The sequence below is a fragment of the Perna viridis genome, chromosome 15 (assembly GCF_037379345.1).
Source record: "Perna viridis isolate PV_CMFRI_1.1 ecotype Kerala chromosome 15, ASM3737934v1, whole genome shotgun sequence".
Classification (NCBI taxonomy): Eukaryota; Metazoa; Mollusca; class Bivalvia; order Mytilida; family Mytilidae; genus Perna; species Perna viridis.
Window position 1 is genome coordinate 25,627,627 of NC_142459.1, and position 22,494 is coordinate 25,650,120.

The window sequence follows — 22,494 nt, forward strand, 5'->3', positions numbered from 1 at the left end:
TTGGTGAGTGACAAACCGAACGTCTGCCGCTGCGTGGAGTTTGATGCGACGTTTTTATACTAGTTCTTACGTCTGCGTTTCTTGGTTTAATTCGGATTGTTATTTACATGTACATGTATGTGCACGGATTCGGATTATTTCTACTTGGGTTGCACAAACTTTAAGCTTAATTATTTCTTTTCATTTATAAACAGTTGCTTTGTTTATTCAGTTATAGTAAAATAAATAATTCAAAATAAAAACCAAACATCGTTGATGTAAGGGACGCGCATCCATTTCCATTTGTGTGTTCCGGGAAAGGGGGGGTCAAGGCTTTTAAAAGCTTATTTTTACCACAGTTTGTTGCAAGAAATTAAAAAAAAAATCAAACAAAAAGAGGAAGAATCCATGCTCTCTCCTTGAAGCACCATTGCAGCGTTGATTAACAGACGACATATATTGGATAAAGTTCGAACTGACTTTTAAACCTGACTGTTAGTATACTGAGCGATTGTGGCCTTATGTCAACTAATGTACATGTGTCACTGTCCTTGATTACCGCTTTATCTATCAAACTATTTATCATGCATGTCATTGTCCATTTATATATCATTCATGCAGTCTTAAGGTAAGGTACAAATTGAATTCAACAGGTGCTTAGGTTAAGGAACCCGCCCTCTCTTCTTTTCATAAGAGATAACCAAGGGCAAAAAAAGGGTTTTTTTTAAGGTTTTGTTTTATTGTTTTTAACTAATGTAGTTTGTATCAGTAATCCATGGAATGACGTAGAGAAACAGTCGTCAAATATTTCGTCAAATTGTAGAATGAAATTATTCTATACTTCGAAAAAAAATGGGTTGGCCTACGTTTTTCTACCAAGCGCATGTAGTTATCAATAGTAGATACATGTATGAGATATGCAAGGTAAACTGTTAGGTATGCAGTTGTTTTAGCTAGTTATCTAAATGACATATCAGGGATAACCATTAGTGACGACGTTACACCGTATAATCAGATCTATAGAAAGGTGAGGAAACTATTGTTTATTAAATCAGTGACGGATCCCGAGTGAACAAGCGATTAGGCCGTCACCCACTCTTGGATTTTTTTTTTTTTAACATTTTGCAAGTTTGTGCAAAATTCGGCAAATAATATCTGAAACCCCCTTTTCAAAATTATCTGTATCCGCCCTGGAAACCATTCAATTTTACAGGGAAGCGTATGATACATTGTATCTATTGGGTCAGATTTGATAAAGATAAGACTAGAATTCATGGTACTTTAAATCAAATCTTAAAATGCATAGATATACCGTAAAATTGATAAGTGTGAAATGCAAATATGATAAGAATATTTAACCCCTTTGTTTTTCAACTTATTTTCCGATAATGAAAATAATTCATAATGATCGTAAAATAAATCCTGGTTAATACAAAATCAAAGCTCACCATACAGAAGACCGAGACATTAAACACAAACAAAAATTCAAAAGCAAATCAAACAGAACATTAAATATAACTACAACACAGACACATGTATTGTTGAAATAAAATAAAATGGGGGAATCCTCTTACTTTTCTAAAATATGTTGAATTGGTATTGGTTTGAAAAAAGGAATGCATCAAAAGAACTCCCTGGCGTTTAAGTAGGTACAATCATTCCCTCTCACAATAACAGTGATTCATTCATAATTGTACTGTATTTTCAGAAAAAGGAAAAAAAAAACAGTTGAAGTGCGTAAATTCATATCGGCCTTATTGTATGCTTGAGGTGGCTGCATTTAACGGAGTGCGTTTCGAGGCAAATATGACTGCATGAAGGCGGAATCCGTAGAAATGTAGAAGATTTGACTCGATCAAAACTCAACAAAGACTAGAAAATATGAACAAATAACCAAATAACTTTTAGATGAATTATTTCCCTTTGAATCTATTTGGCTATAGTTATATTCCTACGTATTTATCTATTTAAGACGCCCAACCTTCAAAAAAAGATTTCATCTAAATCCCTTGAGCGGTTTTGGAGAAGTTGTACTTACATGTAATGTGAACAGACGAACGGACGTCGGACGGGCAGACAGAGACACAATGCGATTCTTACATATACATATTTGTAACACTCCGATATTTACACATGCTATATTTTAACTTTAAAAGGAAGTCACTTTTGTAACGAAGGAAAACACAAGAGTATAAATTGATACTTGTTTCCTTAATGTCAACATCATAAATTGTCTTATCACCATCTTCAGACCCAATATATAACCTATTCATTACATCTCAGGATATTTACAAGGCATTCATGCATCCCGGTTTAGGTAGGTCTTGTGCTTTTCATTTTTTCGGTGTATTTGTTTCAGTCCTTTGTGGTGTGGAATTAAATCAGCGTATTTTGTTCTTTTGGTGCTCCAAACTTTGTTTGTCACAGGATGATCCAGTTGCAATTTTAGCGTTGTCTTATCCAAAGATTTCCCCGTTGTACTTTTGGTGTTCCCGGTGTTGTCTCCTTATCCAAGAGTAATCAAGGGAACCAAGGTTATAGCGGTAATCAAAAGAATGTAATCCAGGGACAAAGACGAAACATGGAAAACAGACATACACAACAAAGAACATAAAGTAACTAAAATCATACATACAAAATAACAAAAGTAAATGAGCAACTCGGAAGGATATCCCCGCTGTTCTTATGTTGTTTTCGGCGTTGTCTTGTCCAATGATATCCACATTGTACTTTCGGTGTTCCCGGCGTTGTCTTGTCCCAGGATATCCATGTGGTACTTTCTGTGTTCCGGCGTTGTCCTGTCCTAGGATATCCACGTTGTACTTTCGGTGTTCCGGCGTTGTCTTGTCCCTCGATATCCCCGTTGTACTTTTGATGTCCTCGGTGTTGTCTTGTCCAAGGATATCCCGTCGTACTTTCAGTGTTCCCTGTATGATCTTGTCCCAGAATATCACCGTTTTAATTTTGATCCCCCGTTCCTGGCGTGGTCTTGTCCAAGAATACCCCGTTGTACTTTCGGTATTACCGGCGTGGTCTTATCCAAGATTATTCCCGTTGTATTTTCGGTGTTCCCGTGTTTAAAGATATCCCCGTTCCGTCATACATATAAATTACATGGCATTTTAAGCACTTTCTCTCAGATTATCATCCAATTGCAGTTATATTACAGTTACAATTTTAATTTGTTTGTATTAGACTTTAATTACATACGTTTAGATACTTGAGAACATTTAATAACGTATCGTCATTTTCCATTTATACTTCACATCATAATCCATATTTAATCGTCTTTCCTTGACAATTACATGTAGTTTTTGAAATAGTTTTGCTGCAATTAAATTCAAGTCTTTGTGATCAATAGGTACTTAGGAACTGTACTGTACCGACTCCCCCAACAACCATTGTTGGATTATACGGAATATATAGGGTCTTTCTATTGAACAGCGAAATTGCATTTCCTGATATATTTTTTTTCAATTAATAAGCATGGAAATAGACAAAGTTCGATGTTTAAAAATAAGATTTGGTTACGAATCAACCAAAATAATGATTGTATATGAAAAAGGGGGAGGTCTTTTTTACAAACCATGATAGAGGAAAGAAGCTGTTGCAATCACATACTTCACGTTAAAGGCAAGCTGCTAACAGTAGGCACAATACATGTCGAATGAGCTAAACACAATACAACATAGGAATACACGAATTTCTGAAACCTTACATGTTGCTTTTTTCATAGGATGTTGATATAGAATCTGAACAGAATCGTCCGGATGCAGCTCAACGGACAAAATTTCTAATACGTCTAGTGAATCCGATACACTGCGAAAGGTACGCATTTAAAGGCATGTATAATAGGACATAACGAACGTTTCTGTAGCAACATCCACCAAAATAGCACTATTGATATAGTACTAAATGATGATCTGAATCTACGGCAAGTTATGTATTATAGCCGTTGTCGTAATGTTAAGTTGAAATCCTATAGCATATTTTTCATACTAGCATTGGTAACGTCGCTATTTATTATTCTCTTCTCGTATTTCACATCACGAAAAAAAGGACTTCAATATGCAAATTTTGAGGACATGTATATTCAAGGACTTAAACTCGACAGAGTATTTCGTTCGGAAGAAATCCGCGGGAAACATATACACCAGAAAGGCAGGCCTCCTTACAAAGAGGTCAAAAGTTCAACCCATATCCAGGAAAACCTCGAGGTTAACTCCACGAATGGTAAAACAATCTTAGAAAATATCAATGCTAACGATATGGACAAGCGCTTTACATCTACACAGGAAAGAATCATCTTAAAAACTATAAATGTTGTTGAAAAAAGTAAAAGTGTTTCGATTCCAACAATTTCAAATGTACAGACGAATCATACAGATAGAATCAAGGTTTATAGCTGGGAAGCAACCAACCGTACTGTTAGTAAAAAGGCACATTCGCAAAGAAAAAATGAGCGAGATTCTTACGCAAGGATGAGGACAACACAAACTTCTGTTATCAATGAAATAAAACGGGACACGAATCGACGTCTTCCGTCGGTTGGCAATACTGGCCACTTTATTAAGGGTCAATTACTTCCTAGAGAACGGGGAAACAGACACCAATTGAAGTCATTTATGGGTCCATGGCAGTTATCTCAGCGGAAAATATTTCAAAATCTGCGAAGTAAAATGAGAACCACAAGTTACCAAGTAAAAGTAAATTCATTTTTGCCTATTAGAAATGAATCTTGCATAAACTGTTTTAATAATAATTTGAAGATACTCATGCAGCCGAAGTCTTTGTGCAAGAACAAACAGACCATTGACCTTCTCATACTAATCTCAAGCACTCCACATGACTTTGATGCAAGGAACGCGGTACGTGACACGTGGGGCTCAAACTGTAACCACAAAAATTCATCAGTCAAATGTGTTTTTGTTCTTGGAAGATTAGTTAATCTTAGAAATGTCTCTGACGTATCTAAAGTGCCGTCAACGTTGTCTCCTAGCGAAATACAGAACCTCAACTTTCGTCTCAAAAACGAGAGTAGCAATTTTAAAGATATAGTGCAATTGGATTTTTCCGACACATATTCAAATTTGACAACCAAAACATTGTCTGGGATTTTATGGGGAATTACGCGGTGTCCTAAAGCGAAATATATTATGAAGACTGACACAGACATGTATGTCAACACATTTTTGCTGCCGTATCTTGTGAAACAAGCTCCAAATACACAATTTATTGGGGGATACTGCTGGGGAACCTCTTCTCCAATCAGAGATCCCAAATCCAAATGGTACGTTTCGTTCAACAATTATATCAAGAAAACTTTCCCGCCACTCTGTTCTGGTACCGGGTATGTGATGAGCAAAGACTTAGCAGCTTCCGTTGTGGCCGTTTCCAAAAATATTCCTTTTTTCCATTTAGAGGACGTCTATGTCGCTTTATGCTTACGAAAACTCCAAGTTTACCCTATAAATTTATTGGGATTTTCAAACATGCATTCTGAATTCGAACCGTGTTATTACAAAAACCAAGTAATCACATCTCATTACACGTCTCCGGACCAGCTACGAAAATACTGGGGTCCAATTGTAAAGTGTCAGCTTTATGGCCATCTACAGACTGTGTATGATCCTTTACCTTATCCTGATGTGTCACATTAAACATACACTTATGGTTTTGTTTCTATTCAGTTGTCTCGCTCCGAAGAATAATAAAAATGGTTAAATATCAAATTGCAAAAAAAAGACATTTTGAGCGCAAGTCAAAATGCTGGAGTCATCCCATAAATCTACAGTAAACTGTTCACCAAATTTAAACGATGAAAAAATAAAATCCTTAAAAGTAGACTGGAAATCGAATTCAAAACTTCAGAAAAAAAGTATTAAAGAATAATCAGGGAACCAATTGCAAGGTTCTAGTGGTGATCTAAAGAATGTAATCCAGGGACAAAGACCCGACATGGAAAATAGACATACACTGTACACAACAAAGAACGTAAAGTAACTAAAATCATACATACAAAGTAACAATAGCAAATGAGTAACTCGGACTCCACTAAAAACTGGGAGCATGGACCAGGTGCACCGGTAGGGTTAGCATCATCTGCTTTTCTAATAACATCCGAAGAGTTGCTAAAATCTATATCACTTAACATGTACTTTAAACGGCAAATTTTCAAAAAAAGACACCTCCCCAATTAAATACCAAAGCTTATGGGTAATATCGTATAGATATAATTTATTTTGCCATAGAACAACTTTAGTCACAACTTACTAGACCGAAGGATGTCTGGAACTGCGTCGCATTGAAGCTGTGATTTATAGTTGGCGCAAGAAAAATGCGACTGAAATGGTGTTACAGTCGGATATACGGAAATATGGGACATGATTTTAATAAAAAGTAGAGAATTAAAATTTCCTGATAAGTATGCACAAATACATATAGTGTTCTTGCTACTTACCAAGTATTCAAAAATTCAGCTACGTAGTTAACGAGAAGTGGCATTGGCAAGCTGATACATGATGTTTTCGGTATATTTCTAAGTTCAAAAGGGTATAACTCACAAATAACCCACACAAAAAAAATCCCGATAATATCCACAACTTCATATAAAGTGTTCTTTTTAAAAATATCAAGTTCTATGAAATTTATTCAAGTATTTGGAAGTGGCAATGACAGCTTGGTACATGATGATTTCTGGTATTTTTTTAAAAATTTAATGAGGCATATACCTGTACATGTAATTCTCATGAAAATACGAGAATCAAAATTTCCTGATAATATGCACAACTACATACAGTTATGTACTGCATACTACATACAAAGTTAAGGAATTTCTGTTGAGTAGCTTTGAAGGAGTTACAATGACAAAATGAAGTGGTTATAATTCACTTGGTCCAAGTTTCTTTGAAACAGATATAGTTAACTGACACATTGTTACACTTGGTCCATGTTTTTTTTTCTAAACAGGTACAAATAACTGACAAATTGGTGACGCTCGGGCCAAGTTTTACTCCACAATAAACATAATTTACGTACAAAGTATTCACTCTAGGTCAAAGTTTACTCCCCAACAGAAACAATTTACTGACAAAGTGGGGACTTTTGGTCCACGTTTACTTCCCAGCAGACACAATCTAATTACTAATTACTGATGAAGTGGGGAATCTTGGGCAAAGTTTACACCATAAACACAATTCACTGACAAAAAGATGATTCTTAGTACCAGTTTACTCTCCAGCAGGCATAACTTCCTGTAAAAGGGGTGTCTCTTGACTGATATTTCCTCCCAATGAAAACTATGGGCTCTCCATCATGTCCCTAGGAATGATATGCTTAAGTTTAAAAGTAAAAAAAAAGGTTAGATAAGTTTTACACAAGTTATTGTAAATAAACAAAGTTAACCAATACAAACAACGATAATGACAAGGTGATATCAGTATATGACTGCTAATGTTTTACTGTCCTATATAAATACACAATGAAAATAGTCAGCGTTAACTCGGACTCCAGTTAAATTATAAAATAGTCTGTGTTGACTCTTGACTCCAGTTAAATTATAAAATAGTCAGTGTTGACTCTTGACTCCAGTTTAATTATAAAATATTCAGTGTAACATTAACTCTGAATCCAGTTAAATTATTAATAGTCAGCGTTAACTTTGGGAGTATACACCAAACACACTGGTAGGGTATGCATCCAGTGCTTTTCAAGAAACAAAGTTGCTCATATGAAGTTAAATCATATGTACACGTGTAGATCGAGGTAAAAATGACAGAGGGAAACTACACAATTTTGAACTAGTTTGGTCTCATGATTGAGTTGGCATCACTGAGCAAAAAAGTTCATGTCTGATGTCAGCAATACAATTTTATAAGCTTGACTATAACTCTACCTTCAAAAGACGACAAATCTGGGTCCAAGACATACATATATTTTATTATATCAATTTATTTAGATTAAAAACTTCCAAGATATAATTATTATTGTGTTCTGGTTTAAGATTAAACTCTTGAACATCTCATCTTTAGAACTGTGGGTCACCATAACAGTAGAACATAGTATCCATGGTGTCAATGGCTCCCTGGAGAAGGGAATAAGCCTACAAAATGAGAATTATTTTTTCATATCGGTAGAAGATAAATAACTCCATGGAGACGAGAATAAGCCTACAAAATGAGAGTTATTTTATCATAACGGTCGAACATCAATAGCTCCCTGGAGACGGGAATAAGCCTACAAAATGAGACCTATTTTATCATAACGGTCGAACATCAATAGCTAACTGGAGATGCGAATAAGCCTACAAAATGAGAGCTATTTCATTCTAAATTGGATTTGTAACAGCCACATTTGTATGAGTGAAGGTAAATACACAAATGTACATGTTAGTCTAGCTACATGTTTGAGTCTAGCTAAATATGCATGTAATGTTCAAGTGAATTTCATACAGAAGCTTAATTCTAATAAGTATTAGCCAATATACAGACACTGCCTATGGTAGAGATGATTCGTGGTGTAGACAAACCCACAGAACACAGCTTTTATGGTAAACAAATGCTATATTTTTATTTGACAATAGTTCTTCCTGTATCTCCATCTGTACTTTTTGGAAAATTATACTCTAACCAAAGTCAACCAAATCAAACCAAATAAAGAACAATAACTCTTCCATAATGTCAATTTCATACACAGTCTATAGAATTTTTATCTCAAAACTGCAACAACCAAATAGCAAACTAAGACTGGTCATGTGGCCTGTAACAGAATGGCAAACTAAGGCTGGTTCTGTGGCATGTAAAAGAATGGCAAACTAAGACTGGTTCTGTGGCCTGAAACAGAACGGCAAACTAAGACTGGTTCTGTGGCCTGTAAAAGAATGGCAAACTAAGGCTGGTTCTGTGGCCTGTAAAAGAATGGCAAACAAAGACGGGTTCTGTGGCCTGTAAAAGAATGGCAAAGACTGGTTAAGTGGCCTGTAACAGAATGATAAACTAAGACTGGTCATGTGATCTGTAACAGAATGACAAACTAAGACTAGTCATTTGATCTGTAACAGAACGGCAAACTAAGACTGGTCATTTGATCTGTAACAGAATGACAAACTAAGGCTGGTTCTGTGGCCTGAAACAGAACGGCAAACTAAGACTGGTTCTGTGGCCTGAAACAGAACGGCAAACTAAGACTGGTTCTGTGGCCTGAAACAGAACGGCAAACTGAGGCTGGTTCTGTGGCCTGAAACAGAACGACAAACTGAGGCTGGTTCTGTGGCCTGAAACAGAACGGCAAACTAAGGCTGGTTCTGTGGCCTAAAACAGAACGGCTGGTTCTGTGGCCTGAAACAGAACGGCAAACTAAGACTGGTTCTGTGGCCTGTAAAAGAATGGCAAAGACTGGTTATATGGCCTGTAACAGAATGATAAACTAAGACTGGTCATGTGATCTGTAACAGAATGACAAACTAAGACTAGTCATGTGATCTGTAACAGAATGACAAACTAAGACTGGTTCTGTGCCCTGTAACAGAATGACAAACTTAGGCTGGTTCTGTGGCATGTAACAGAACGGCAAACTAAGACTGGTTCTGTGGCCTAAGACTGGTTATGTGATCTGTAACAGAATGACAAACAAGACTGGTCAGGTGATCTGTAACAGAATGACAAACAAGACTGGTCAGGTGATCTGTAACAGAATGACGAACTAAGACTGGTTCTGTGGTCTGTAACAGAATGACAAACTAAGGCTGGTTCTGCGGCCTGTAACAGCACGGCAAACTAAGACTGGTTATGTGGCCTGTAACAAAATGATAAACTAAGACTGGTCATGTCATCTGTAACAGAATGACAAACAAGACTGGTCAGGTGATCTGTAACAGAATGACAAACTAAGACTGGTTCTATGGCCTGTAACAGAATGACAAACTAAGGCTGGTTCTGTGGCCTGTAACAGAACGGCAAACTAAGACTGGTTATGTGGCCTAAGACGGTATGTGGCCTGTAACAGAATGATAAACTAAGACTGGTTATGTGATCTGTAACAGAATGACAAACTAAGACTGGTCAGGTGATCTGTAACAGAATGACAAACTAAGACTGGTTCTATCGCCTGTAACAGAATGACAAACTAAGGCTGGTTCTGTGGCCTGTAACAGAATGACAAACAAGACTGGTCATGTGATCTGTAACAGAATGACAAACTAAGACTGGTTATGTGGCCTGTAACAGAATGATACACTAAGACGGGTTATGTGATGTGTAACAGAATGACAAACTAAGACTGGTTCTGTGGCCTGTAACAGAATGATAAACTAAGACTGGTCATGTCATCGGTAACAGAATGACAAACTAAGACTGGTTCTGTGGTCTGTAACAGAATGACAAACTAAGACTGGTCATGTGGCCTGTAACAGAATGACAGACTAAGACTGGTTCTGTGGTCTGTAACAGAATGACAAACTAAAAGTGGTTATGTGGCCTGTAACAGAATGACAAACTAAGACTGGTCATGTGGTCTGTAACAGAATGACAAACTAAGGCTGGTTCTCTGGCCTGTAACAGAATGACAAACTAAGACGGGTTATGTGATGTGTAACAGAATGACAAACTAAGACTGGTTCTGTGGCCTGTAACAGAATGATAAACTATGACTGGTCATGTCATCGGTAACAGAATGACAAACTAAGACTGGTTCTGTGGCCTGTAAAAGAACGGCAAACTAAGACTGCTTATGTGGCCTGTAACAGAATGACAAACAAGACTGGTCATGTGATCTGTAACAGAATGACAAACAAAGACTGGTTATGTGGCCTGTAACAGAATGATACACTAAGACGGGTTATGTGATGTGTAACAGAATGACAAACTAAGACTGGTTCTGTGGCCTGTAACAGAATGATAAACTATGACTGGTCATGTCATCGGTAACAGAATGACAAACTAAGACTGGTTCTGTGGCCTGTAAAAGAACGGCAAACTAAGACTGCTTATGTGGCCTGTAACAGAATGACAAACAAGACTGGTCATGTGAACTGTAACAGAATGACAAACTAAGACTGGTTCTGTGGCCTGTAACAGAATGACAAACTAAGGGTGGTTCTGCGGCCCGTAACAGAACGGCAAACTAAGACTGGTTATGTGGCCTGTAACAGAATGACAAACAAGACTGGTCATGTGAACTGTAACAGAATGACAAACTAAGACTGGTTCTGTGGCCTGTAACAGAATGACAAACTAAGGGTGGTTCTGCGGCCTGTAAAAGAACGGCAAACTAAGACTGGTTATGTGGCCTGTAACAGAATGACAAACAAGACTGGTCAGTTGATCTTAACAGAATGACAAACTAAGACTGGTTCTATGGCCTGTAACAGAATGACAAACTTAGGCTGGTTCTGTGGCCTGTAACAGAACGGCAAGCTAAGACTGGTTATGTGGCCTGTAACAGAATGATAAACTAAGACTGGTCATGTGATCTGTAACAGAATGACAAACTAAGACTGGTTCTGTGGCCTGTAACAGAATGACAAACTAAGGGTGGTTCTGCGGCCCGTAACAGAACGGCAAACTACGACTGGTTCTGTGGCCTAAAATAGGTTATGTGGCCTGTAACAGAATGACAAACTATGACGGGTCATGTGATCTGTGACAGAATGACAAACTAAGACTGGTTACGTGGCCTGTAACTGATTTTTAATAAGAAATTCAGTGGGTATTTGACATGCATGAATCATTTCCTGTCTGATTTGTACGTAAATCTAATGTTATTTAATTCTGTAGGAGAATCATGATCCAATACTTTGTTTAGGATCAACTTCTAATTTTGAAGGCTACAAACAAAACCTAGTAAGTAAATCTTTGATAATAAAGGCAAAAACAAAGTCCCATATCGGTAAATCAATATAAATTTAACTTTTGATCTTAGGAGCACAGAGAGCCTGATTTCAGACTGACAGAAAGTTAACAGGTAATACACTGGGTAATACTGATCAGGACTGCATCAAATTTAGTAACTTTAAATTAAATCATGAAAAAGTAAATCTTAGTTGAAGTAAAACTGTAACTAGAGGCTCTAAAAGGCCTATATTCCTCACCTGGTTGAATAATTTTTTTTTTTTGTAAAGCGGCCTGGTGTTTTCTTGGATAAAAATTCCTAAAACAAATGTCCTTAGGAACAATAAAATACATTTTCACTAAATTCTGTTCAACAGTTACTGTGCAAAGAGTTTTTGAACGTTACAACATTAAAAATTGCAAAAAGATGTCATAAAGAGCAATAACTCCAACATGGCTTAACAGATGTATGCAAAAATAGACGACAGATAGGCGTCTTATCATGCTGAAACTTTTACTGCCAAGTTACATGCGAACAACTTCTGTCTGACTCCTATATCCTATTTTAAGTAACAGTGGCCATGTTTTGATGAACAAGTTCTATCTAGAATACTCTATGGAACATTCATACCAAGTTTTGTTTTAACTGGTCCAGTAGTTCCAGTGCATAAGAGTTTTAAAAAATTGTTAACAACAAGAGATGTCAAGTGATGGCAATAGCTCATACGGTCCATCAGGCCAGGTTAGCCAAAAAGGCATAATTTCTTTTTAAAAGATATCAATATATCATGCATATTCAACTTAGTCACCTGCATCATACATTAAACAACCTCCTGGTTCATCTTTTGTTGGAAATTTCACGTTATTTGAATTTGTTATTTGACACAACCCACAAAAACAAACAGAAATTGGTACTCCAAGGTACTTATAGCATTCTAGAAAAAATCAAATGTTAAGCCATGATACTAATACTTATAAATTACAGAACACATGAAAATTTTGTACAATACAATTTTAGCAAAACTTCATTTCAAATTTTGTGGTCACTTTAGTTACTTGATTGACTGATTGTTGGGTTTTTTTTGCTGCTAGGGCATTAAACCCCTACAATCAATCAATCAAGTAACTAGTGACCATAAAATCTGAAATCATAAAATATATATACAGTTTATTTTTACATAAAGTACCTTGAGGTTACTGACGAGATTTAAAAGTACTGTTATATATAGAACACAAAATTGGATTCAGACAAATATAAAATACAAATTTTTGGTGCCATAATGCCAAAATGACCTTAACAAAAACATGAAAGACCCAACCAACTTGTAAGTATAGTTTCTCCTTGTACACTTCCTGCTGGGTGGTTGTTGCTGTATCACGCAGAACTGGGCTGAAGGTTTCTATTATCCTTGGGGGAACTATGGAGGGGACAGAACCAGGAGTTTCCTTTAGTGGAGACTGAGTCCCCTTCTTTCGACTTCTTGATGCTACGGCTGCCAATAATCGCCCTGGTCCATTAGGGGATGCATTAATTCTGCCATCTGCCTATTAATATTCATATAGATTAGTCTGAATGTGTAACAACTTTATGATAAGCAAATGATTATCTAATAAACAGTTATCAGGGAGATATGTCTCGCAGCTGTTAATAAACATTTATCAGGGAGATATGTCCTCGCTGCTGTTAATAAACAGTTATCAGGGAGATATGTCTCGCTGCTGTTAATAAACATTTATCAGGGAGATATGTCCTCACAGCTGTTGATAAACAGTTATCAGGGAGATATGTCCTCGCTGCTGTTAATAAACAGTTATCAGGGAGATATGTCCTCGCTGCTGTTAATAAACAGTTATCAGGGAGATATGTCTCGCAGCTGTTAATAAACAGTTATCAGGGAGATATGTCCTCGCTGCTGTTAATAAACAGTTATCAGGGAGATATGTCTCACAGTTGTTAATAAACAGTTATCAGGGAGATATGTCTCGCAGCTGTTAATAAACATTTATAAGGGAGATATGTCCTCGCAGCTGTTGATAAACAGTTATCAGGGAGATATGTCCTCGCTGCTGTTAATAAACATTTATCAGGGAGATATGTCTCACAGCTGTTAATAAACATTTATCAGGGAGATATGTCCTCGCTGCTGTTAATAAACAGTTATCAGGGAGATATGTCCTCGCTGCTGTTAATAAACATTTATCAGGGAGATATGTCCTCGCTGCAGTAAATAAACAGTTATCAGAGAGATATGTCCTCGCTGCTGTTAATAAACAGTTATCAGGGAGATATGTCTCGCTGCTGTTAATAAACAGTTATCAGGGAGATATGTCCTCGCTGCTGTTAATAAACAGTTATCAGGGAGATATGTCTCACAGTTGTAAATAAACAGTTATCAGGGAGATATGTCTCGCAGCTGTTAATAAATATTTATCAGGGAGATATGTCCTCGCTGCTGTAAATAAACAGTTATCAGGGAGATATGTCTCACAGCTGTTAATAAACATTTATCAGGGAGATATGTCCTCGCAGCTGTTGATAAACAGTTATCAGGGAGATATGTCTCGCAGCTGTTAATAAACAGTTATCAGGGAGATATGTCTCACAGTTGTTAATAAACAGTTATCAGGGAGATATGTCTCACAGCTGTTAATAAATATTTATCAGGGAGATATGTCCTCGCAGCTGTTGATAAACAGTTATCAGGGAGATATGTCTCGCAGCTGTAAATAAACAGTTATCAGGGAGATATGTCCTCACTGCTGTTAATAAACAATTATCAGGGAGATATGTCCTTGCTGCTGTAAATAAACAGTTATCAGGGAGATATGTCTCACAGTTGTTAATAAACAGTTATCAGGGAGATATGTCCTCGCAGCTGTTGATAAACAGTTATCAGGGAGATATGTGTCGCTGCTGTTAATAAACAGTTATCAGGGAGATATGTCCTCGCAGCTGTTGATAAACAGTTATCAGGGAGATATGTCTCGCTGCTGTTAATAAACAGTTATCAGGGAGATATGTCTCACAGCTGTAAATAAACTGTTATCAGGGAGATATGTCTCACAGCTGTTAATAAACATTTATCAGGGAGATATGTCCTTGCTGCTGTAAATAAACAGTTATCAGGGAGATATGTCTCACAGCTGTTAATAAACAGTTATCAGGGAGATATGTCCTCGCTGCTGTTAATAAACAGTTATCAGGGAGATATGTCCTCGCTGCTGTTAATAAACAGTTATCAGGGAGATATGTCTCGCTGCTGTTAATAAACAGTTATCAGGGAGATATGTCTCGCAGCTGTAAATAAACAGTTATCAGGGAGATATGTCCTCGCTGCTGTTAATAAACAGTTATCAGGGAGATATGTCTCACAGTTGTTAATAAACAGTTATCAGGGAGATATGTCTCGCAGCTGTTAATAAACATTTATAAGGGAGATATGTCCTCGCAGCTGTTGATAAACAGTTATCAGGGAGATATGTCCTCGCTGCTGTTAATAAACATTTATCAGGGAGATATGTCCTTGCTGCTGTAAATAAACAGTTATCAGGGAGATATGTCTCACAGCTGTTAATAAACATTTATCAGGGAGATATGTCCTCGCTGCTGTTAATAAACAGTTATCAGGGAGATATGTCCTCGCTGCTGTTAATAAACATTTATCAGGGAGATATGTCCTCGCTGTTGTAAATAAACAGTTATCAGAGAGATATGTCCTCGCTGCTGTTAATAAACAGTTATCAGGGAGATATGTCTCACAGTTGTAAATAAACAGTTATCAGGGAGATATGTCTCGCAGCTGTTAATAAATATTTATCAGGGAGATATGTCCTCGCTGCTGTAAATAAACAGTTATCAGGGAAATATGTCTCACAGCTGTTAATAAACATTTATCAGGGAGATATGTCCTCGCAGCTGTTGATAAACAGTTATCAGGGAGATATGTCTCGCAGCTGTTAATAAACAGTTATCAGGGAGATATGTCTCACAGTTGTTAATAAACAGTTATCAGGGAGATATGTCTCACAGCTGTTAATAAATATTTATCAGGGAGATATGTCCTCGCAGCTGTTGATAAACAGTTATCAGGGAGATATGTCTCGCAGCTGTAAATAAACAGTTATCAGGGAGATATGTCCTCACTGCTGTTAATAAACAATTATCAGGGAGATATGTCCTTGCTGCTGTAAATAAACAGTTATCAGGGAGATATGTCTCACAGTTGTTAATAAACAGTTATCAGGGAGATATGTCCTCGCAGCTGTTGATAAACAGTTATCAGGGAGATATGTGTCGCTGCTGTTAATAAACAGTTATCAGGGAGATATGTCCTCGCAGCTGTTGATAAACAGTTATCAGGGAGATATGTCCTCGCTGCTGTTAATAAACATTTATCAGGGAGATATGTCCTCGCTGTTGTAAATAAACATTTATCAGGGAGATATGTCCTCGCTGTTGTAAATAAACATTTATCAGGGAGATATGTCTCGCTGCTGTTAATAAACAGTTATCAGGGAGATATGTCTCACAGTTGTAAATAAACAGTTATCAGGGAGATATGTCTCGCAGCTGTTAATAAATATTTATCAGGGAGATATGTCCTCGCTGCTGTAAATAAACAGTTATCAGGGAAATATGTCTCACAGCTGTTAATAAACATTTATCAGGGAGATATGTCCTCGCAGCTGTTGATAAACAGTTATCAGGGAGATATGTCTCGCAGCTGTTAATAAACAGTTATCAGGGAGATATGTCTCACAGTTGTTAATAAACAGTTATCAGGGAGATATGTCTCACAGCTGTTAATAAATATTTATCAGGGAGATATGTCCTCGCAGCTGTTGATAAACAGTTATCAGGGAGATATGTCTCGCAGCTGTAAATAAACAGTTATCAGGGAGATATGTCCTCACTGCTGTTAATAAACAATTATCAGGGAGATATGTCCTTGCTGCTGTAAATAAACAGTTATCAGGGAGATATGTCTCACAGTTGTTAATAAACAGTTATCAGGGAGATATGTCCTCGCAGCTGTTGATAAACAGTTATCAGGGAGATATGTGTCGCTGCTGTTAATAAACAGTTATCAGGGAGATATGTCCTCGCAGCTGTTGATAAACATTTATCAGGGAGATATGTCCTCGCAGCTGTTGATAAACAGTTATCAGGGAGATATGTGTCGCTGCTGTTAATAAACAGTTATCAGGGAGATATGTCCTCGCTGCTGTTAATAAACATTTATCAGGGAGATATGTCCTCGCTGCTGTTAATAAACATTTATCAGGGAGATATGTCCTCGCTGTTGTAAATAAACATTTATCAGGGAGATATGTCTCGCAGCTGTTAATAAATATTTATCAGGGAGATATGTCCTCGCTGCTGTAAATAAACAGTTATCAGGGAGATATGTCTCACAGTTGTAAATAAACAGTTATCAGGGAGATATGTCTCGCAGCTGTTAATAAATATTTATCAGGGAGATATGTCCTCGCTGCTGTAAATAAACAGTTATCAGGGAAATATGTCTCACAGCTGTTAATAAACATTTATCAGGGAGATATGTCCTCGCAGCTGTTGATAAACAGTTATCAGGGAGATATGTCTCGCAGCTGTTAATAAACAGTTATCAGGGAGATATGTCTCACAGTTGTTAATAAACAGTTATCAGGGAGATATGTCTCACAGCTGTTAATAAATATTTATCAGGGAGATATGTCCTCGCAGCTGTTGATAAACAGTTATCAGGGAGATATGTCTCGCAGCTGTAAATAAACAGTTATCAGGGAGATATGTCCTCACTGCTGTTAATAAACAATTATCAGGGAGATATGTCCTTGCTGCTGTAAATAAACAGTTATCAGGGAGATATGTCTCACAGTTGTTAATAAACAGTTATCAGGGAGATATGTCCTCGCAGCTGTTGATAAACAGTTATCAGGGAGATATGTGTCGCTGCTGTTAATAAACAGTTATCAGGGAGATATGTCCTCGCAGCTGTTGATAAACAGTTATCAGGGAGATATGTCCTCGCTGCTGTTAATAAACATTTATCAGGGAGATATGTCCTCGCTGTTGTAAATAAACATTTATCAGGGAGATATGTCTCACAGCTGTTAATAAACATTTATCAGGGAGATATGTCTCACAGCTGTTAATAAACATTTATCAGGGAGATATGTCCTCGCTGCTGTTAATAAACAGTTATCAGGGAGATATGTCCTCGCTGCTGTTAATAAACATTTATCAGGGAGATATGTCCTCGCTGTTGTAAATAAACAGTTATCAGAGAGATATGTCCTCGCTGCTGTTAATAAACAGTTATCAGGGAGATATGTCTCACAGCTGTAAATAAACAGTTATCAGGGAGATATGTCTCGCAGCTGTTGATAAACATTTATCAGGGAGATATGTCTCGCTGCTGTTAATAAACAGTTATCAGGGAGATATGTCTCACAGTTGTAAATAAACAGTTATCAGGGAGATATGTCTCGCAGCTGTTAATAAATATTTATCAGGGAGATATGTCCTCGCTGCTGTAAATAAACAGTTATCAGGGAAATATGTCTCACAGCTGTTAATAAACATTTATCAGGGAGATATGTCCTCGCAGCTGTTGATAAACAGTTATCAGGGAGATATGTCTCGCAGCTGTTAATAAACAGTTATCAGGGAGATATGTCTCACAGTTGTTAATAAACAGTTATCAGGGAGATATGTCTCACAGCTGTTAATAAATATTTATCAGGGAGATATGTCCTCGCAGCTGTTGATAAACAGTTATCAGGGAGATATGTGTCGCTGCTGTTAATAAACAGTTATCAGGGAGATATGTCCTCGCAGCTGTTGATAAACAGTTATCAGGGAGATATGTCTCGCTGCTGTTAATAAACAGTTATCAGGGAGATATGTCTCACAGCTGTAAATAAACAGTTACCAGGGAGATATGTCTCACAGCTGTTAATAAACATTTATCAGGGAGATATGTCCTTGCTGCTGTAAATAAACAGTTATCAGGGAGATATGTCTCACAGCTGTTAATAAACAGTTATCAGGGAGATATGTCTCACAGCTGTTAATAAACATTTATCAGGGAGATATGTCCTCGCTGCTGTAAATAAACAGTTATCAGGGAGATATGTCTCACAGCTGTAAATAAACAGTTATCAGGGAGATATGTCTCACAGCTGTTAATAAACATTTATCAGGGAGATATGTCCTCGCTGCTGTAAATAAACAGTTATCAGGGAGATATGTCTCACAGCTGTTAATAAACAGTTATCAGGGAGATATGTCTCACAGCTGTTAATAAACATTTATCAGGGAGATATGTCCTCGCTGCTGTAAATAAACAGTTATCAGGGAGATATGTCTCACAGCTGTTAATAAACAGTTATCAGAGAGATATGTCTCGCTGCTGTTAATAAACATTATCAGAGAGATATGTCTCGCTGCTGTTAATAAAAATTGATAGTGACATTGTTACTAATTTTATACATAATGGACAATTTATCATATGACACCACCAAAGTAGTGTTTGTATAGTTTATTGTTTGCATACACAGAACTGTGAAGAAATGATATTGTAGTAAAGTAAAATTTCAAAGTCAATAGACCATGACTGTAGGGGTATATGTATAAAAAAAGATATGGATCAGAACTGAAGTGTAATGCAAATGCAAATATATACCCAAAACAATTGACCTAGTGACCTAGCACAAGTGATTCATGTTCAACTGACCTTATCATAAAATTAAACATTAAAATCTAAGCATGATATTTTGAAACTTTCAAAGTCAATAGACCGTGACTGTGGGGCATGAAACAGAGTTGTGATACAGTAATGCTAATGCAAATGCATACACAAAATATAACTGACCACGCAAAAGTGGTTCATGTCAACCTGACCTAATCCATACCTGTTAACCTAGTCAAACCTAATTATGGGAGATCTCCTGCAATCCATCATAAAATTGCGGGCGATTTTGCGTGACAACATACTTTGTTATGTTATAAATTAAATAAAACAGAGGATTTTAATTTTTTTTTCAAAACCATAACTATATGATATATACAAATGAATCAACAAAATGAAATATACATGTATTCACAGAAGTGATGCTTGATATGGCATAAAATAGATTTTGCCCTGTTCCAATGTTCATCGCAGGCATGTCAATGCATCTGGCTTTGATGGATCTGCTTCTATCTTTAAAATTAAGAACAAGAGTAGCGAATAATTTCTGGCACCCCTACAGTTGCTTTCATCACATAAAATACTGAATGGTTTGTTTACAGTTTTGAATCACTGTACGTTTGTAGCCTCAAGACTTGGTACGATAACCTGCTTTATGATTTGGGTGCATTTAGTTCTTTTACATTAAAATTTCTCTGCAATTTTATTGCCAGGGAATGTTTTCTTTTTTTCACAAAGTCAGTAAAATGATCAGACACACAGAATGGCAAGTTGTGTTCAGCCACAAAGTTCATAAAATCTTGACAGATCTATTCATTTGAAATTGTAAATCATGCTATTTGTTGATATGAACAAAGATTATTCTAGAGAGACTTGTATGTCGATCAGCTATTCCGGGCGTTTTGACAATAAAGCTCTTTCGTGACTCATGCGGTTGTTGATATAAACAAAAATGGTGGAAAATTTTTTAGAAAATTTGACAAATTTTTTTACGGGAGTTTTATAGGAGGAATTCTAGCTAGAAGACGGGAGATCGATGCCTCCTGCACGGAGACTTTCTTTTGCAGGTCAAAAGGTTAAATTACAGGTGACTCGTGCAAAAAATGGGAGGGTTAACACCTACATTCCATGAAACGTTTACTTATCATTTATCATGAGCTTACACATCATTTTGAGTGTGTTTTTAAACGCACAATAGAAGAATTTATTATTGTGTGTTTGGTGAGTGTTTTGCATGGTTGTGCTGAGCATTTAGTGTGCATCTAGGTATCAAATGTGCAGGAAACCTAAACATCTGAGGGGTGTATTATAAAAATTTGGAATTTCAGTCAATAGACTGTGACTGCATGGACATATACATGAAACAGACTTGGAGTTGTGGTAAAGTGAAGCTATGGTAGTACTATACGTTTAGGTCAATTCTGAAAATTTTGTTTCATTTTGTTGAAATGAACCTGTTTTGAGGCCAACCCTCACAGAAATTTCAAGTGTTTTATCATAAAAACTACATACTTTCTAATCCTTGGTGTGTGGAGGGTTCAAGTCATTTATAAGTAATTTAGTGATAATTGTTATAAAATCCAGTAGCCATGGTAACATACTGGAAAAAAATATTACTAATTTTTAGTAAAAATCAGGGGTTCCTTTCCAAAACTAACTGCCAAATATTATGTTTTATAAAATATCAGGCACTTAAGACACTACCACAGGATGAAAGCATGCATGGAGTAGGTGAAAAAAGGGTAAATAACACTCTTTTCTATTCATCCTCTTGCAATTTCAGTTCCAAAAGTTCATGCAAAATAAGGTATTCTGGAAATCAGCCAGCTGATGCTAAGGAGAGAACCTAATAAAGCAGGGGAGTGAAACGTTCCGAATACCATTCTTCATTTAAATTACACCTGTTTGCCATTACTTATATTGTATCTGTCTATGTGAAAATGCTTAACTACATTTAAACAATATATTCACCAAATTTCAACTTTTAATATTAAGTTTTACAAAATTTGACTGTGTGCCAAACAGTGTACCTAAATGTAACTGTATAGTGCACCCTAATGCAGAGGTGTACTACATGTCTGATACTGTACACTACTATGTTTTTCATCACCATGAGCAAGAAAAATTGTGAAGGTAAATCACTATGAATAAGTCACTATCTTATGGAATTGACGTTATGAAAGAATATATGTTGTTTCTCAATTTTCTGATGGTCAAAAGGAGTAAAATATCATGTGTAAGTTTGAGTATACATGCACTTACACCTTTCCTGCCTTTCTGAGGTTTCTTCTTCTTTTTATCTACAAATAAAGGTAATAAAAGAAATCATTATCAATAACTTTATTGTCAACTTCTGAATAAATCTATACTTAATATATGTAGCAATTACTTTATGACATTTTAATCATTTACATGTATGACATGTATGAGGTCCATCTTATAATCAGTCATACTACTATTACCTACAACAGAAAATAATAGGCTCTTGAGAGCCTGAATCACTCACCTGGCAACCCATCAGAAAATAATAGGCTCTTGAGAGCCTGAATCACTCACCTGGCAACCCATCAGAAAATAATAGGCTCTTGAGAGCCTGAAGCACTCACCTGGCAACCCATGCACTATTAACTAAGTAACTAATGGTATCATACTATGTTACCATGGCTGACAAAAAATTACTGAAAAAGACCATACTGTGGAGGTACTTTTATTTGTACCAATTTTCATGTTTTAGGGAAAAATGATAAGTTGTGGATTCTTAAATTCTTGGATTTCAAACTGATCAGAATGGGAAATTTCCTTTTCATTTGGGAACCAAATTTTGAGACTTACAAACGAATAGAAAATTTCCTATTTATTGAGTACCAAATTTCTTAAGATAACTTTTGTGGTACAAGTAGCAAGAAATTAAAGTTTCAACTTAAAAGTGCCTAAAATATCACTGAAAACCCATGCTTTGCAAACTTTAGGTGGGGCACAAGCCTGCCAAGCCCCCG

The 22,494-nt window shown here is 36.6% G+C and overlaps 2 protein-coding genes across 8 annotated transcripts in view; one reads left to right on the top strand and one right to left on the bottom strand.

The window, feature by feature from the left end:
* The first annotated feature begins 545 nt into the window (after nucleotides 1-545).
* On the top strand, nucleotides 546-5,654 carry LOC148597608 (uncharacterized). 4 transcript variants are annotated; one of them, XM_088563945.1, is made up of 3 exons: nucleotides 586-607; nucleotides 1,688-2,296; nucleotides 3,716-5,654. In XM_088563945.1, the coding sequence occupies exon 3, from the start codon at nucleotides 3,921-3,923 to the stop codon at nucleotides 5,637-5,639; it is 1,719 nt and encodes a 572-aa protein (XP_088420071.1). In that variant the 5' UTR covers nucleotides 586-607; nucleotides 1,688-2,296; nucleotides 3,716-3,920; the 3' UTR covers nucleotides 5,640-5,654. The 4 variants fall into 4 exon arrangements, with proteins under 4 accessions (XP_088420070.1, XP_088420071.1, XP_088420067.1 ...); XM_088563946.1 differs by lacking the exon at nucleotides 586-607 and adding an exon at nucleotides 942-1,006; XM_088563944.1 differs by lacking the exon at nucleotides 1,688-2,296 and having other exon boundaries at nucleotides 546-607.
* A 2,205-nt stretch (nucleotides 5,655-7,859) lies between these two features.
* LOC148597609 (MYCBP-associated protein-like) overlaps nucleotides 7,860-22,494 on the bottom strand; it is a 43,623-nt gene continuing 28,988 nt past the window's right edge. The window contains exons 19-22 of one of the 4 annotated variants that reach the window (XM_088563526.1): nucleotides 21,761-21,798; nucleotides 13,128-13,349; nucleotides 12,065-12,123; nucleotides 7,860-8,080 (exon numbers count right to left, since the gene is read on the bottom strand). In XM_088563526.1, coding sequence (XP_088419652.1) covers nucleotides 7,933-8,080; nucleotides 12,065-12,123; nucleotides 13,128-13,349; nucleotides 21,761-21,798 — 467 coding nt within the window. In that variant the 3' untranslated portion in view covers nucleotides 7,860-7,932. Of the gene's footprint in view, nucleotides 8,081-12,064; nucleotides 12,124-13,127; nucleotides 13,350-21,760; nucleotides 21,799-22,494 lie in introns of those variants that run through there. The other 3 variants (XM_088563528.1, XM_088563527.1, XM_088563529.1) reach the window with 3 other exon arrangements.

What these genes read in the sequence shown, in the direction of transcription:
- LOC148597608 (XM_088563944.1), top strand. Translation starts at nt 3,921, where the DNA reads ATGTATTATAGCCGTTGTCGTAATGTTAAGTTGAAATCCTATAGCATA.